Source organism: Temnothorax longispinosus, chromosome 2 (assembly GCF_030848805.1).
Source record: "Temnothorax longispinosus isolate EJ_2023e chromosome 2, Tlon_JGU_v1, whole genome shotgun sequence".
In the NCBI taxonomy this organism is placed as follows: domain Eukaryota; kingdom Metazoa; phylum Arthropoda; class Insecta; order Hymenoptera; family Formicidae; genus Temnothorax; species Temnothorax longispinosus.
In genome coordinates, this window is record NC_092359.1 from 21,149,006 (window position 1) to 21,167,028 (window position 18,023).

General features: G+C 29.6%; 2 protein-coding genes across 9 annotated transcripts in view; one reads left to right on the forward strand and one right to left on the reverse strand.

The window, feature by feature from the left end:
• The window catches only part of LOC139808518 (probable G-protein coupled receptor No18), a 44,879-nt gene extending 30,931 nt beyond the window's left edge, over window positions 1–13,948 (forward strand). For 7 of the 8 annotated variants that reach the window (XM_071770582.1, XM_071770584.1, XM_071770587.1 and 4 more), the window contains 6 exons: window positions 7,665–7,911; window positions 8,202–8,339; window positions 8,684–8,796; window positions 9,663–9,999; window positions 11,767–12,067; window positions 12,416–13,948. In XM_071770582.1, the coding sequence (XP_071626683.1) occupies window positions 7,756–7,911; window positions 8,202–8,339; window positions 8,684–8,796; window positions 9,663–9,999; window positions 11,767–12,067; window positions 12,416–12,591 (1,221 nt within the window). In that variant the 5' untranslated portion in view covers window positions 7,665–7,755 and the 3' untranslated portion in view covers window positions 12,592–13,948. Of the gene's footprint in view, window positions 1–7,364; window positions 7,397–7,664; window positions 7,912–8,201; window positions 8,340–8,683; window positions 8,797–9,662; window positions 10,000–11,766; window positions 12,068–12,415 lie in introns of those variants that run through there. The other variant, XM_071770581.1, reaches the window with a different exon arrangement.
• Window positions 13,949–14,051: 103 nt separating this feature from the next.
• On the reverse strand, window positions 14,052–15,660 carry LOC139808522 (pheromone-binding protein Gp-9-like). Its single transcript, XM_071770595.1, has 5 exons — window positions 15,509–15,660; window positions 15,284–15,392; window positions 14,975–15,090; window positions 14,534–14,654; window positions 14,052–14,301 (listed from the first exon to the last, which is right to left on the reverse strand). The coding sequence occupies exons 1-5, from the start codon at window positions 15,548–15,550 to the stop codon at window positions 14,159–14,161; spliced, it is 531 nt and encodes a 176-aa protein (XP_071626696.1). The 5' UTR covers window positions 15,551–15,660; the 3' UTR covers window positions 14,052–14,158.
• Window positions 15,661–18,023: the final 2,363 nt, after the last annotated feature.

Sequence of the window (18,023 nt, forward strand, 5' to 3'; positions counted from 1 at the left end):
CCGACAAAAAATCGGTGCACAGTTTATTGAGCTTGGAAAAAGTATACAAAATTTATACAATATTATTATCAACTTTCCAGGATACGCACCGTAAATGGCGTTTTTCTCTCTAATTTATTCTGTTTGTTTTGTTATGTTAATTTTGTTGCTATATACTCTCGGAAGCTTATGCAGTTAGGAGACAGTTCTTAATAGTTGATGTTGAATTTTACTTTGACTGGTTTTATTTAGTGATTTATGGTGATAGTTTGTTTTTGAAGAGAGAGATAGCAGTAGTTTTTATATTTAAAATTAAATTAATTATATATTGCTTTAATTTTAATAAACTATTATTTTTAGATTTATTAATTGTAATATTGCCGATAAATAACGTCAATGAAATAGACGCTTTTGAAGATACACAAACGTGAGAAGCAAAATTTCTCACATTGTACTTATAGATTTACTGTAAAGGTAACTCGCGTACGTGAAGTGACGACGCCGACGGGTTTAGAATTCTCCAAGCTACAATAGTATATCGGGGATTCGGGGTGCATGCCGAGAATTTGTCGTAGTTTGGTGTTGGAATCTAAAGCTATGTTATCTTAAGACGCAGCAGGGTCTTATCAAATCTGATTAAATTTACATATGTTTAAAACTGATCTCGGATTTGAGTTAATGCTTCATACAGACAGTGTATGAAATTCCATGGATAATGACTGTATAACATATGAACTTTAAGATTCCATTTCTTTAGTTACGCAAATCATTTCCTATAATTGTTTACGAAGCACATGAACATTTTCGTCGGAAAAATGTCATGGTAAATTTTATCTTGTTTTTGCCGGTCGCAACTAGCAACAACATAGTTTTCTAAAAAGATTTATTTTGCTACTGTATATTATTCTCATTTAGTTAAAAAAATTTCCGTTAGCAATGCTGAGATGTCTCACTCGTTGTTGCATACTGAAAATATACCAGAATATATATTGTAGCGACAGTGTGATATTCTAGAAGAGAGTTATATCGTAATACTGAATTTTATAATACCATGCCGTCAAAGTGGAAAACTACGTATATAAATAGCTTGTAGCCCATATGCGCATATTTCTTTGTCTCTTAAATAAACGGTCTACAATATCGTAAGAAACGTTATCCAATTGAAAGAAACTGTATCCTTAATATTAATTGAATTGTTACATTTCATAAATGTAACACATTAAGAAAAAATACAATTTTTTTCTGTAAGTGCACTTGAATGTAATTTCCATAAATTAATTATAAATATGTATAATCAATTACAATTTATTATAATTATAAAAGTAAAAACAGCTTAAATATGTCGCAATGAAACATAAAAATATTATATAGTTGATTGTAAATAAAAGTCGCTGTTATATTATACTTATAACTGTTCGGAATATCTTTGTCGACGCGGATTGAACGACTTGAGATAGAATTATAAGTGTGCATTGGATTTGCTCATTCAGAGAAATCCAATAAATCCTAATGATCTCAAAGGACGACTATTATTTGAGAGTACAATACTCATTATACTCGCTGCCATGCTTTCAAAAGCAGTTTTCTCAAAACAAAGAGTCTTGACGAGAACCCTTCAGTTTTTCATATTTACGGAAAATTCGTTGTCGAGTTTGACTTCACGTAGCTGGCGTCCGATCGTTATCACATGCGCACAATGCAGCTACCATTTTTGTTATTAACGTTGTTCGATATTATCGAGAATCTAAAAACAAATCTTCGAAATGTATCCCAGGAACGTTGCTCATGCATTCATATGACTGCACGGAAAAAATGGTTTTGCTGAAGTACTTAAAAATTTAGCTGGATATACAGATCTGTAAATAATTTTGCTGGACCATCAAAATAATTATGTAGAACACTTAAACTGATTGCTAAAATTTCAAAATTTTTTACAACATTATTATCATATTTCAGCGACTTACTATACTTATTTTGATGGTGCAACAAAATTATTTTCAGATCTGTATTTAGCTAAATTTTTAGACACTTCAGCAAAACCGTTCTTTCCGTGTGTAAAATTTTACACGATGCTATATGTTATCAGTTTTGGTTAAAGGATCAATATATCTTGATGTGATTATAATAAAATTTTTTTGCTCTTGAGCATCGCGCAATTGATTTGAATTAGAAATAAGTATAATATTTGCATGTGTGCCTGCTTTTAGTTTAGCCTGTTATTTTATAATAAAAACGGTAACTTTTTGCAAATACAAGGTATTTATAAACATATGTATTTACTGAAGAAGAAGTAATTAGAGAGTTTAAATGTTTCTCGCTTAAAGGTAATGTTAAAGAGAAACTTTATGCTGTTTATTATATTTATCTATTTTGAAATTACACATATCCATCAATTTTCGAGTTAAAAATAGATAAATATAAATATAATAAATGGTACGTATTTTGTACCATTAATACAATTTCGATGAATATTTATATATTTATCTTTATTAATAACAAAGAAATTGTATTAATGGTACAAAATACGTTTTGCTTATCTGTAACGTGAGAAATATTGAAAATTTCGTTCGCGATATCTATTTCAACTTGTACACGAGGACTCTATCTGCTTTATTTGATGGCTCGACTGTTATTCAAAGGGATTCCTATATTTGTTTGTATATCTAGTGGAAAAGGTTCCGCTTTTTTGCAGCAACCGTGTAAATAATTTTATTCTCTAAAGTTTTATACGTACATGTATATGTTATATTATTTTAAGTATATTAATTTACATTAATTTACATTAATAATTCAAAATATTCAAATTGTCATTGAGTTTTGAACATTTTAGACGGTTTACGTTTTAAATATATTTAATAGAGAGAAATGTGATTTTTGTGTATTATATACTTTTCAACACTGTTAAATTAATGTTATGGAGTCTAGTTAAAAAATTATTTCACGGAAAAAAAGTTAGGGTTGCTACAACAGAATAATAATGTTATTTTTCGCTCATTAATACAAAAGGGACAGATGAGCATATCTTAACAGCTACATTTAATGTAATATCAATATAACTTGAATTCACATACATTTCTTTTTCAATCATAGAGAATGTTGTTGTAACAACCGTAGCAATTTTCTCCGTGTTGGAATTAATGTAACAAAGCTTTAAAAAAATTTATTATTCTGTTTTCCCCAACAAATATGCTTATTTTGAACGTACTTATTTTCTACATGTATGCATAAGCATGGCAGATGTAGACACCAGTTATGGCGAAATCGATTAGAGCGACCTATATCTAAAAAACAGATCAAACACCAGAACGAACGGATTGCGCTGAATAATTACAGATCTTTATCTCTTCCCGTTTTAAAATAGCAGTATTTTAAATCTTTTAGAAATTCATAAAATTGAAATATTTAGAATCAGTAAATATGTTAAAATAATATAGCAAGAAAATTAATGTTGAGTATTTCTATATTCACACATTCTTAAATATGTTTTTTTTTTTAATGCAGGCATACTCAAAGATAAAAGATAAAAACTTTGAGCAATTGCCTTTTAAATCAAATAATAACCTAAGAGAAAAAGAAAATTATTCGCTAAATATTTAATCAAATAAGATTCAATCAGATATGTCCATACTCGGAATACCATTAGTTAATATTATTACACATTTGCATTTATAAATAAAGAGAAATATATTTACGACGGGGATCTTAAGTATATAGATAATAAGCAGTATTTTCAGCATTTTTCTGTATATATTTTTATCCTTCCTTTTTAATAAACAAAATTCTAGGAGAACTCTATTTACACTAAAATCGTTGCAGCGAAAACTGGGTGGAAATTTTTTGCTTCTATTATACCTTCTGAATCCTGTTGAGCAAAAAAGTTGCGGTAAACTCTGTCAAAGCAGTCAAATTTACTTCTTTCGTCAGAAATTTTTACACAAAATATAGCACTACATTTTTACATCTACGATTATTCATTTATAGGACACATTTAAATGATATTACTGGTACACTGACCGGCAGGAATGCCTAAACATTTTGATATGTATATGAAATATATGTATATGTATGTATATGTATATGTATATGTATTATGTCCAGGCATTCCTGCCGGGGTAGAGTGTACGTGAAATTATTATGCTCATGGATGCTCTACTTGAACCTACGGTTTGGAAATTTGTGGACACATTTATTTTCGTTGCTACGTTACATTCTATCTTTTCACTGCGCATTTTTGTACGTTATCTATGTGTAAGCTGCCAGAGTGAAGCCTGAGAGTAACCGATTCGGACGATTCGCGTGCAGATTGTGCAATTGTGATTAATTAAAACCGTTTGAAATGATTCTATTCGCAATTAATACGGTGTAAGTTTTAATCGCAGGAATGAATATCGAATATTTTTTTTTGAACGAGCACGTGTATGAATAGGATTAAAAAAGTAATGCTTTCAACCATTTATATATATATGTAGTATATATATATATATATATATATATATATATATCTTTTTAGGAAGGAAAAAGTAGAGAAATAAAATGTACTCGTGATACTCAGAAATCAATTCCCTTTTATTGAAAGGATAAACGCGTCTGATCGCAACATGTTGAAATATTAAAGCTGGTATTCTACAAAAGATATGACAATTTAAAGAAACGTTTGTAATATTTGTGCATTATCTTTTTAATAATAATTGAGAATAGTAAAATATATTAAAGTAAAGATTTAATTTTTACTTTATTTACATCACGTTAAATGTTTTTTATGCTAATTTTTATTTTTTTTTAGATACAATCTCGGTATCATTATCGTACATAGTTCTATTAATTATTATTGTATAATATTTAATATTTTATTAAGATAATAAAGTAAAACTATATTACAAATAGATCTGAGAGAGAAATTTTTAATGTGTGTAATATATTAGAATTGTAATATAGAATAAAAAGTAATATTTAAAAAATAAATTTTGTTCAAAATTGTTATCTTTTTTTATAAAGACAATGCATTTTGTCTTTGTTCTTTTTTGCGCTATGCATAATTCCGGTTTTCCAAATATTTTATTACCCAAGATAACAGGATGGACCCAGCAACTCTCTCGCCACAATCCGTTCTATTTTATCCTGCAGGGTCGATAACGATCGCGCGCGATCTCGTTGGTCCATTCGTCTTATCCGACATTCATACCTCACGGTAGTATCCGCCCAGTTTTTATACATTATAAACCAGTCTCCTGGTGCGCTACTGGTGATTATTTATAGCTGATCGGGGGAGTCTACCGTGGTTCCAAGTGGGAATATCTTTATCAAATGTTTATCGATCGACCCACTACTGTTTTTAACTGTTTCCTTAATACGTACATGGTTTGATTCTCACACATACAGTTTCTCATTATAGATACGAGTTTCCCGTGGGATAATGTAACCCCTGATTTTCACGAAGCCATTAAAAAAAATCCAATATCTTTCTGCGTGGAATGCGCTTCTTGCAGTGTGAGTCAAATGCTGTGTGTGGAATACGTGGATAAATGTAGCGGTATTAGAAGCACGCAAAACGTAAAATTGCATATCAATCCAAATTAATTAAAACTTTGTTTCATGCTCGAGATAACTGATTTAAATTTATCGCAAGTAATGACATTCTTATACGAAAAATTTTTGTTATATTTAAGAATTCTTTTATATGCATATAACAAAGTAAAAATGGCATAAAAAGATCATTAAATTATTACAAAAAGATGCAAATAAAAGATATGAATTCAACATGTTTCTTTCTAACATTACATCTTTTTGAATGCTATTTAATTTTTATGATGAAAATAGAAAGACTGTAAATTATCGTTATTTAACATTCTCTAAGAAGAAAATATACGGTCTCACAATCCGCTTTATATTGATGCATAAGAAAGTTTTTTTTGTACGCTTTCTATGATTTTTTTAAAAAACGTTCAAAAAGTGTTTGATAATTCGAAATACCAGAGAAAGATAAAGAAAGTGGGAGCTTGTGCTTGAAGTTGAGAAGTGCAGTTAAGAGTTACAATCTTAATAAAGGGAAATTACAGTCAATGCTCATTTAGACGACACCTTATAATCTGACATTATGTTCATTGCTGATAGTTATTAGAATTAAGTACGTGCTCGGAATTCCGCTCTCTTTAAACTACTTCTCAGTTCAGGTTGCCATTATTCAGTCGCGCAGTGAAAGCGGAAACAACGCCGTAATTCACTTAATTCGGCGAGCCGGAGGAAAATCCATTTGCTGCTGAAACCGATAATGGACTGGTACAGTTGGTTGTAAAAAGTCACCATGCAAGTTAGGGGAACCGCGAATTAAATGATCAAATTATCGTAACAAATAAAATATTTAATATTTTTTATTACTGTATGTATATTTTAACTGTAATCGCAATATGTTTAAGTTCTATTTTATGTTAACAGTCTCATTATAAACCAAATTATAATTTACTTACTTTTTATTTCTACAAATGAATATTATCTTTAAATCTTTGAAATATTTAATTGATGCAGAAATATATTTATGTTAATTATGTGTTTTATTATATATAATTCTGTAAATTCGTTCTTTACATTGCAGAATAACTATTTAATACTGGTAATTTATTGTTTGTATATTACTCTATAATTTATATAGACTTTAATAATAAGTCAAAATATTTTATCTTACAAAATATATAAAATGTGTGTGTGTGTGTAAAATATATTTATATATTAATACCATTAAAATAAATAATCTGCTGAAAATATAGGCTTGTTCGATAAAATCCTTTATTATACTTTCGATAAAATACTTAATATACTTGGCAGTGATAAAATATCAACTCGAAGGATTTGTCTCGTTCGATGCGCATCTCTTTTCATATAGTTCGGTATACGATTTCTCTTTTTAATAGCACGATCGATCTCTCCTGCACTGTCTTATTTCCATAGTCTGGCTTTTCTCATCCATTTTTAGCAAACTCTCGCGTTTGCCTCTCTTTCCATTTCCATATTTTGCAGAAATGTTAAGCGTTGGACAATTTCGCCCGCATATTCGCATAACCATAGAAAGTTTTAAACGTTCCACCCCCAATCATTTTTATCTATATTCATATTTCCACGTGCACATGTTCGTCATATTTTTAATCAATTTCAAATTCAATTTATATGCGCCTCATCGTCCGCAGGATTCGCATCTCGATTTAATATGTTCTGCAAACGTTTTGCATATTCTCCATTTTTCATGACAATTTAAATAAAAAAATCTAGGCATTTGTATCTTTGTAATTGAGCTGTTTATATATATGTGAAAAAAAATTACAACTGAGATAAATAAGTATTTAAAATCTTTTTTTTTTTTTTAGAATTTTATCTGTCATGTCGTAATGAATGATGTATAGTTAGGAGTTATGGCACTTGTGTATGAGTACGTAATGGCTTTATATATAAAGATTTATATACATCTATAATATATAACTATTCTACATTATGTGCATTTGTAATTATTATTCATACATTGTGACAATGTAAATTAAATAAAAAGTAAAATTCTTAATTATTTATTATTACTATGGCAATTAAAGTAAGAGAAAAATGTGGTAGAGTAAGTTGAATAATTGATAGAGATGCGAAATTAAATTGTAAACTTAATCAAATAGCAAGGTTGCACAAATTATCTAATGTGTATCATTTAGGATATGGACTCCTCTTAGAAATCATCATGTCTTACAACATACCGCGGACGGCGAAACAGAAATTATCATTTATGGATCGAGGGTAAGCGACATGGCTAATCAAACGGCTGATCACCATGAAGACATTTACCAATGGAACCATACGGCATCGGCGGATGAAGGAGATACAGAGACGGAATATTATCTACCTAATTGGACCGATCTTATTCTAGCAGGATTGTTCACGATGCTGATTATTGTTACTATAGTAAGCAATTGTAGCATCCGGTAACTGCAACTTCCAGCATTTTTTTACATCAGACTATCCGCTTTAACGGCGCTCTGAGCGCATAAATATCTTACAAAAGCACGATGCCTTAAGTGGTATTAGTATTGCATTTTTAAATATAAAAAACAGCAGTCTCACATATTTAAAAAAGTACTTTCTCATAATACATAACATTTAGATGTAAGAGTAATTTTAATGTGCCCGTCTAAGTTCGTACGTTCGTATATATTTTCCACGATTGTGACTCCTTCCTCGCATTATTATTACAGGTCGGCAATACCCTAGTGATTGCGGCTGTAATTACTACAAGGAGATTACGGTCCGTGACTAATTGTTTCGTGTCTAGCTTGGCTGCTGCGGATTTACTAGTCGGTCTAGCGGTGATGCCACCAGCTGTGCTGTTACAGGTATGCATATGTTCGTCAAGGGGATAAAATGCAATAAACGAGCGCGAAATGTTCAATTCATCCTTGGTACTAAGTTACGAGCTTTCGCGTAAGCACATTATAGAATCAGTAGAATCTTATTTAATTATCATGCGTTTTTCATGCCGGGAAAAATAAATTACGGGACGATATTTAAAGCGGCATTTAATTAGTGCCGGCATTTAATAGTCTTGCAGACGGACTCGTGTAGTAGATATCGTAAGCCATGAGTTCTAGTCAACATCGTTATGCAAAGAGAGATGTTCCTTCCTACCTCGTATAAACTGCATTTTCATGCGTCTTATCAAATGGGATGTTCATTGAAGCTTACAGGAGGAACTTGGGAGTTGGGCGAAATGCTGTGCGATTTCTGGGTCTCCCTCGACATTCTACTTTGCACAGCTAGCATTCTCTCGTTATGCGCCATTTCTATAGACAGGTAAATCCGATCACGCATTTCCAAAGCTCGTCACGTATAGATAACGAAATTAGCGGGAAGTCGTCCCGCCGTCCGTTTAATCTTTCGTAAAATGATAGATTATTCCATTATTAAAAAAGAGATTTCGCGCGACGTAAACTTTTCAACATCCGGGTTTTACAGATTTTTGGTGAAAAATAGCAGCAAAAGCGGGTGAATTTTTCAATTAGAAAGTTCATTTCAGTAAAATTCTATTGTAGTTTACCAATTGTAGTGGAATCGGAAAAAATGAAATTCTAATTGTAAATTCTATTGTGTTGATTTTATTATGATTAAATAAATCAACATAAATCAATTATTATTTAATATAAAAGCAGTTCTTTCTTGTTTATTTTAACTTCGTAAGAAAGCAGTTGCACAAAATAAAGGTTTATAATTTAATAGAATTCTGAAAGCAAAGAAACTGCCTAACAATGGTAGTTCTTGGTTTTTACTGTAGTCTGTAATACATATACAAGTCCAATTTTTATTTCAGTTAAATTTTTTCTTTACACTGCAGTGAAAATCTTCTAACTTATCACATTGATTATGCACAGACGCGCGAACTTGTTTCGTAAATAGGTTAAAGTTACGATTCCTTGCATTTCAGAAATTTTGGTAACGCGTACACCTTCTTATTCAATGTAGTTAACTTTCGAGATAAGGGTACTCCGAAAATCCTGATACAATTCGTTCAGCATGCTATTGTCATTGTTTATCTATTTTTCCGATATCCCGCCCATTCCACACGGAAGCATTCGGCATCCTACGTATTGCGGCGATTCAGCACGTACAGAGGTAAAATCGTGCAGAATTTATCGCGTCGTTGTCGGTATTCCTTGTTCAAGGTATCTGGCCGTAACTCAGCCGCTGATATACAGCCGTCGACGCAGAAGCAAACGACTGGCTGGGTTGATGATCGTCGCGGTATGGGTGATGGCCGGCGCTATAACGAGCCCACCTTTACTGGGCTGTTTCCCGCGTGCGACGAACCGCGATATCAAAAAGTGCTCCTACAATATGGATTCTTCTTATGTAATATTCTCGGCGATGGGCAGCTTCTTTCTGCCTATGCTGGTAATGCTGTACGTGTACGGCAGAATTTCGTGCGTCATAGCGAGCAGGCACAGAAATCTGGAGAAGACCAACGAGGGGGAGAACGTCCGATCACGTCGTAAAATCACGGTGAGAATTATTTGATTTAGTTTTCCCCAGACACACGACACGTTTATCTCCGCTGCGACCGGTGCAGTTGTCTTCCTTGTTACACAATTCGCTTTTATTAGATATTTACCTTGCTACGTAATTTGATAAAATCTAATAATACAACTGTATCGTGTTTGTTATAAATAAACAAGATTTTTTTACATAAAAAAGTTTATTTAAAAAATTCTAAACATTAATATTATACGAAAGTTCGCGCGTTTTAAATTACATTTATCTTGTGTTGTTGTTTGTATGCTTTATAATTTTATTTATTTAAATAAGCTTTAAGCTGTATCATAGAAGTAAAACTTTAATATGATTTATTACGATTACATGTCACTTTTTTCTACTGCTTACAACTGCCTATACATTAATCTTCTATTTTATGCTTTGTTTATTCCGGTATAGATGATATTGTGAACTATAGTTCTGACGAGATTAATGACTCGATTATTAATGACTCGTTGTTGAAAGTCTACTCGATCAATACTCTAATTTGCGATTACATCTCATTAATAATAGATAATTATCAAAATTTGTAAAAATGTGCGTAACACTGAAGTCTGCAGATTTATAATAAAGAATCGGAAACCATCTCTTCATTTCTTCAAAAAACTTTCTTCGAAATAGACATTTTTAGATAGAGTTTCGTTGGACGAAATGTTTCCCCACGAAATTAATTTCACAGACAGAATATAATGTCCATTTCTATAATTAAAACTGACATTCCAAATTCCAATGCGTACAGGGACATGATGAAAAAGCACAAGCACAAAGAATAATCAGGGAATATGTTCATAACAACAAAGCAGCAGTTAACAAAAATATATGATTACGACCTATTTTGAATTTAAAGCAAGCGCGCACTTCTAATTGGACAGAAACAAACTAATGCTGTAATGCATACTCTACCGTAATTCCAATGGCACCATCGATTAAAGATAACGAAACCGTTCTCGTAGTTTCAATGGAAAGGAGATTAGTGAAATCAACGGCTCTCTCGTAAACGACGGACGTAGAATAGCATAGGTATTAGCACCATGATGGGAGACATGGATTTCTCATCATAATCCACATTATCCGACTTTATATAATCGATCATTTACTTTATATTATCAATCATTTTGCGCAATATATCTTGTGAGCTTTGTCGGATTTGGTTTAGCTACGTAGCCGTGAAAATGATTTTAATAAAAAAATAGCGGAAATCACTCAAAGAATTTTCTTTTTGTTATCCATCAGTAATAAAACTCAATAATTAAAAGTACGCCATGCGGATTATATAATTTTATTTACAATGAATATGATTTTTTTAAGTAGCACGTTTTTTATTGGCCTATAAAAGTAACACTGTTTTATACAAAGAAACTGAATGAAAATAGTTTAGAAATTGATTCTTTCGGTTACAAACAAGAACAATACAAGGAGACATTGAGCAATTTATTACGGTGACAGAATAAGAAACGCTTTGAAAGAGCCAGGAGAAACAAACGTTGCTGTTTGTAAAAGAAAATCTCATCATTAACACGCTTTTCTTACATTGGGGATATTGAAAATTCTGAAAAGTTATAAAGCTCTATAATTTAATTAGGTAACTTCCTTGGCGACGTTATTAACTTTCGAACTGTTTAAGCTTGACAAAACTTAAATTGGCAAAAAAAAGGGCTTAAATTGATTTAACAAATATGTAATTGCCAATGTATCGCGATATCAATGTACGAAATATATGAAACTATTTTTCTGCAGATTGAGCGTGGCAGGAGTATCAAGGCGCAACGTACAGATTATGCTGAGAGCGGTATGACGTGCGACAGGCCCTCCGAGGATACCGAACTAACGAATATGTGCAAAAAGTTGGGCACAATTCGGGGTAATCAGCAAAGCTGCATCAACAGAGTCGCCAGGGAGACGAAAACTGCGGGCACCCTGGCGGTGGTTGTAGGTGGTTTCGTCGCATGCTGGCTGCCATTTTTCATTCTGTATCTGGTAACACCCTTCGTTCCCGTGCAACCGCCGGATGTTCTCATGCCAGCCTTGACATGGCTAGGTAGTCTCTTTTACATATGATGTTTCCAATTACATAATGTTTTCAAATATGCTTGCCTTTTTTTATTGATTGATGCATTTATGCAAACTGTAACGAATATTTAAAATATATTTAGATAAGTTGAAGTTGGATTAAATGCAGAAGTTTATTTTCTATTGTTGTACATACAATAGAGAATAAATATTAATAAATTAAATTAAAAAATGTGACAAATTTATTTATCTTGTATCAATATTTATAGTTTTCAATTTATGTCATTATAATGTCTTTCAAAATTACAGTTGCATGATATATATTATTATTGAATACTTTTTACGAAACTGATTAAAAGTGATTTTATGTGTTTAGGATGGATTAATTCGGCCATCAACCCGTTCATTTACGCATTCTATTCAGCAGACTTCAGACTCGCTTTCTGGCGACTAACATGTAGGAAATGTTCGAAGAGTAGACCAAACTTGGATGGCACGAATCGGAAATTACCTGCTTCGGTTAACTGGAAGAAAGATACGTCGAGAACGTGAAGTTCTCCGTACAGTTACGAACTTATCCAATTATGTGACGTCCGGTATTAGAATGACTGCGGTTGACTCGAGTTTATTCGCAATTGCAGTCTATTAATGAAGAATGACACGTATGTTCTTAGTACGAGCTTATAACCAATCAATAGTTCTTATGCGGTTTTATAAGATATAAATATTTCACTATGCATATACGCACAATATCTACTTTCGGATACGCGCAAATTCGAGATTCACATAAATAGTCATATCATTCTCTTTGTATATAACGTGCAATACAATTGGACATTATGGTTTTGTGTTAAATGCTTATCAGTTCTGGAATTATGCTCAATTAAATTGAGCAAAATTTTACAAGCTTTTGCAACTTTTCCAATAAATTTTATCGTAAAATAAATATATTGCAATAATATATATTTTTATGCGTTTTTTACGTGAGTATAATGCAGTTTGTCAAAGCAATATTAAAAATAATTTAACATTACATTCAGGTTGAGTATTTACGTTTATATAAAAATGTGTAAATAAACGTGACTGAAGAAATGAACTCGAAGCATGTAGCGAACTTTTCTGATAAGCATATATATATGACAATTAAAAAATAGAAATAGAAAATTTATGAACAGTTTACGAATAGTATTATAATTAGTAGTTAGTCGTAGGAAAAATAATGTATGACTGACTTTTAATCTGTGATCAATATCGAAATTTCATTATTGCATTCATTCGTGATATTTGTATACGAGAAATAAAAGATTAAAAATATCTATGCTTAATCGTGTTGATGTACGTACACTCTTTTTCTATATCTCCTTGAATATTATACGAATAATGTGAACATGAAACTTTACGCACGTACTTTATCTCTTATATTTTATGTCTTCGAAGAAAACTTGCTACATGCATCGAATGCTTCATACTAACACTTTAGTATCGTTAATATGTGATATTATTCTAATATAATAATTTATTTATGATTATTTATAGACAGCGTAAAATAATAGCAAAACGTAATACATACTTAGTCATGCGGATTTATATAAATGTGAATGTAGAATAGAAATTTATAAATATATTTTAGAAGATATCCAATTATATGTTTTAAGAATATTAACTAAAAAATTATTATAATCTAGAATAATTTATATATAATAGATCTAGAACAAACTTATATATAATAGATACTATTATTCAAATAGATATTAGTTAATTGAGATAGTAGACACTGCTGCATAAATTTCATACATTGTAACCTTATCAATCGTTGAAGAGACTGTGTAGATATTGTACGTAATAGTTTTGCTGGAAAATAAAAAGCTGATGTGATGTCCATTTTTAATTTGTTATTAATATATCTAATTTTAAACTATTAATGTATCTTATCAATTATTTTATCAAACACACACATGTATGTACACACAACACATACATACATGTATATACAATCTGATTTACCGGATATATATAATTATATATATCTATTTATTTAAGGTAAATTATATTGTGTGCGTATTATAAATGTGTATTAATAATTATACAAGTAATATTCAATTTTTGCATTTATTTGTATTTATTTAGCTTGTTCTGTTACTGCTTCATCTTCTGTATCTGGGTCTAAGTCATGTTCATCATGTTGCCCTATTTTATGTATAGCTTCTGCGATGCACACGTTCAGAGACCAACCTTTCTCACATTCTTGAGTAATATTTTTCACTATATTCATAAAAATTTTAAAAATATAATTAAATAATATTGAAATATATGTATAACATATTCTGTGAGACTATTATATTCTAATAGCAAATGTATTGTTCCAAAACTTGCACACTGCACATGGAAAAAGTGCACATAATACATGTTTTTGTAATATTTTATTTTTTAGTAACTGTAGTGTCGTAGTACTTATATATTTGTAATAATTATAATATAATATGATATAGTTTACCTTTTTTTATGCATTTACGCGCAACTTTGTGTGCCATGGCTAGTTCAGGACCGTCCCAGGAATTTCCCATTTCATTTATTTTTGCACGAACTTGAGCTTCATTAATGTTTGTTCCTTCCATCTAATATTATTAAAGAGAAATTATAAATAGTAGGAAATAGTAGAATATAACATATAATTATTTCGTTCCTTTAAAAAAGTTATACAATTTAAAATGTATGAATTAAACAGCATAATATATTTTTATTAAGAACATATAATAATAATATCACTTTGTGTATTAATTGGTTGTTAAGTACATATAACGTTTTATTAATAGTTATTACATTATTAAATTACTAAATCTTTAATAATTAAAAGTTTTATTATTTATTGTGACAGGTTATTATTGCATTATTGGACATTATGTATAAAATATGTAACATATTTGTAAACACTTACTAAATTCTGTTTCTTTAAGATACACGCAATCACGCAGCCATTTTTTCTTGTTCTCTCTGCATTTTCAGGTATCGCATGTAAGTTATTCATTATCTCTTTTTCATCGTAGAGACCATCTATAAAATAAAATAAAATAGATCAACGTACAGGAAAACGTTTTTACAAAAATGTTAACTCAATTAAAAAATTAAAAAATTGTAAGTAAGACGAATGCCCAATCAAATCAGTTAAAACAGAATTAATTTAAAACTGATCAAAAGAAGAAATGGAAATATAAAGTTGGCAATAATGTGTGTAATTATAACTTACCTATAGTCATATCATTTTCAGTCAAGCAAGTTTCAACATCATTTTCTATGCGTGATCTAACTGCACTTTTAAGCCGGTTTTTTAGTTCTGATGAGCTTGATGACTGAAACTTATAAAAAAGATTTTAATTTTATTTAATTTATACTTTTTTTAATGTGTATTATTTTAAATAATCTTTTTTAACTCATTAAAATTATTTAAGTAGGTTAATAAAATAGTACTTACAGCAATTATTAAAACACAGGCGCAAAGCACAAGACTTTTCATTTTGTACGAATTATATCTCCACTGTACTAAACACAATTATTCATAGCAACCGCAACTGCACCGTATATATACTCTCATGCTAAAATATAAAATACATAGGTTAAAGAAACAAGATCATAGATCATACCAGATCATACACTGAGGGAAAAATATTGTAGAATCAACAAAACAATTTTGTTGATTTTTTAATTTATTGATTCAATTATTTATTTTATTGAATTAAGTACACGTCTATTATTTGAACAAAATGAAATAATTGAATTCTGAAAATGGTATCATACAAAATCATTTTTTTTAAGTTAATGATTAATTTTGTTAACTCAATAAAATAATTTTGTTGAACCAAAACGTTTTTAAAAATAGTAAATTTATTCAAAGAAATATTTATACAAATTTATAGATTCAAATTTTGTAGATTCCAAGTATTTATTTAAAATATTTATGTGTTGTTTTGGAAACTAAATCGTGATTTAAATAAATAGACGCTTTACCAGATCTGATTTACTGGATATATATAAATTCTTAAATGCCACTACTTAATATATATTACTGATTTTAATCAATAAACAATTTTGCTATAAATTGGAGGACTATAAATATATAAACAACCCGAAATCAACAAATTTTACATTTATTATTTATTAAAATATGTTATGTATGCTTTATGATGTGTTAATACCAAAATATATAAAGCTTTTATGTAATACATAAAGCTTTTTTTACTACTCTATTATAGATATTATTTGTTATTCTTTACTAAATAAAAAATACCTGTAGTTTGTTATATGTATAGAATATATCATATTACCAAAAATTTATATTTATACATTACAATATTTTATTTTAAAAAATGTTCAAATTAAGGATGCGATGTTTACAAGATAAAGTGTATAATTAAGTTTAAAAAAAATTTCATTATTATGCAAGCTGTGCATTTGTAATGATGGAAATGTTTTACTACACAAGCAACACGATAAAAACGATTACGTAAATGATAAGAAAGGCTGTCTATGCAAAACATGTTTAATTACTCATACAGTTCATATCTACTCTAAAATAAAAACACAAAATTATATCATCAAAATTAAACTTAATATCTATACGCGTTTAAGTTTTTTAAAAATACAACAAGAGCGAGAGTGCAAACATAGAACATGAATGTCTTTATTTTTTAAATATAAATTTCTATATAATTTTATTACCTTTTTGTAAATGCATTAGAGAACTTTACAAAAGCAAATAAATGTATATCTAAATATGTTTCTATCAACAGTAACTATGTACGTAGATTAGAGTTGTGAGGTCAAGAATGGTGTAAAAATGTCATGCAGATGTGAGATTATATAATGATAAGTTACTAATATTTATTATAAACTTACTGTTACAGATACGAGTTGTTCGGATGTATAAAAACACATATATGGAATTTTTTTACATATCTCTTCATAATTATGTGTCTGCATATGCAATATTTGTGCTCTGATTATATCTTATTATTTATATTTTTAATATTTATATTATACATATTTATCATGTTACATAAATTAATGATTTGTTTTTACATATTTTACTTAAACTCGGACACTATTTTTTGGCAATGTCGGAAATGTTTGACGAACATATTTGGCACGAATCAGATATTAACCGTAACGATTAACAAAAAGAAAAAAATATAGGACGCAAAATTTTCTTTATAATTTCAAACTTGTTCCTGCTGTTGAAGTAACTGTAATTAATTTACGTTTATTATAATCGAAATATCATTAACGGACATTGACGTGTACAAGAGCTATTTCCATAAAATCAAGTATGAGTTTGTTTCACATGATAAAGTATGTCAATAATTTTAATCATTGACATACTTTTATTATATGTAAAACAATGTGCAGAAAAATTAATTAATACTTTTTAATTAATCAATTATTTTATTTATAAAATACAAATTATTCATATAGTAAATTGATATTTATATATAATTATTACAGCTATGCAAGTACATTCGCATGCGAACGGCTACGTGCGTAAATAAAAAGAGGAATACAATCTACACAATTTCTCTTCAGATTTTAAGAAACATTTTGTATAAAAAAATATAGTTTTTATCTATTTAATTACTGTTTTTATAAATAAATGCTTAGTTACTCACTTAAATGTTCTGCGTAGGCAATGGATCTGATTACTTATAAGATGGTTCTCATTGTCCGATGCCAGAGATGATGGGAGTTTATTTTTTAATTTTAAAAATAATTATTTTTTTGTTGATTTTATTAGAATTTAAATACTTATGTTATACCAAATTAAAGCTTAATGTTTTTCAAATTTAATTACTAAAAGCTCAAATTAAAAAATTCGGTGATTATAATATATTTATTATATTTTTTTCTTAACTAATGCCAATTTCCCCGATCTCTCCTAGCTTATGGCAAGAATTCGTAAAATCCAATAATACCGCGATAATCGAAAAAAACAGTGA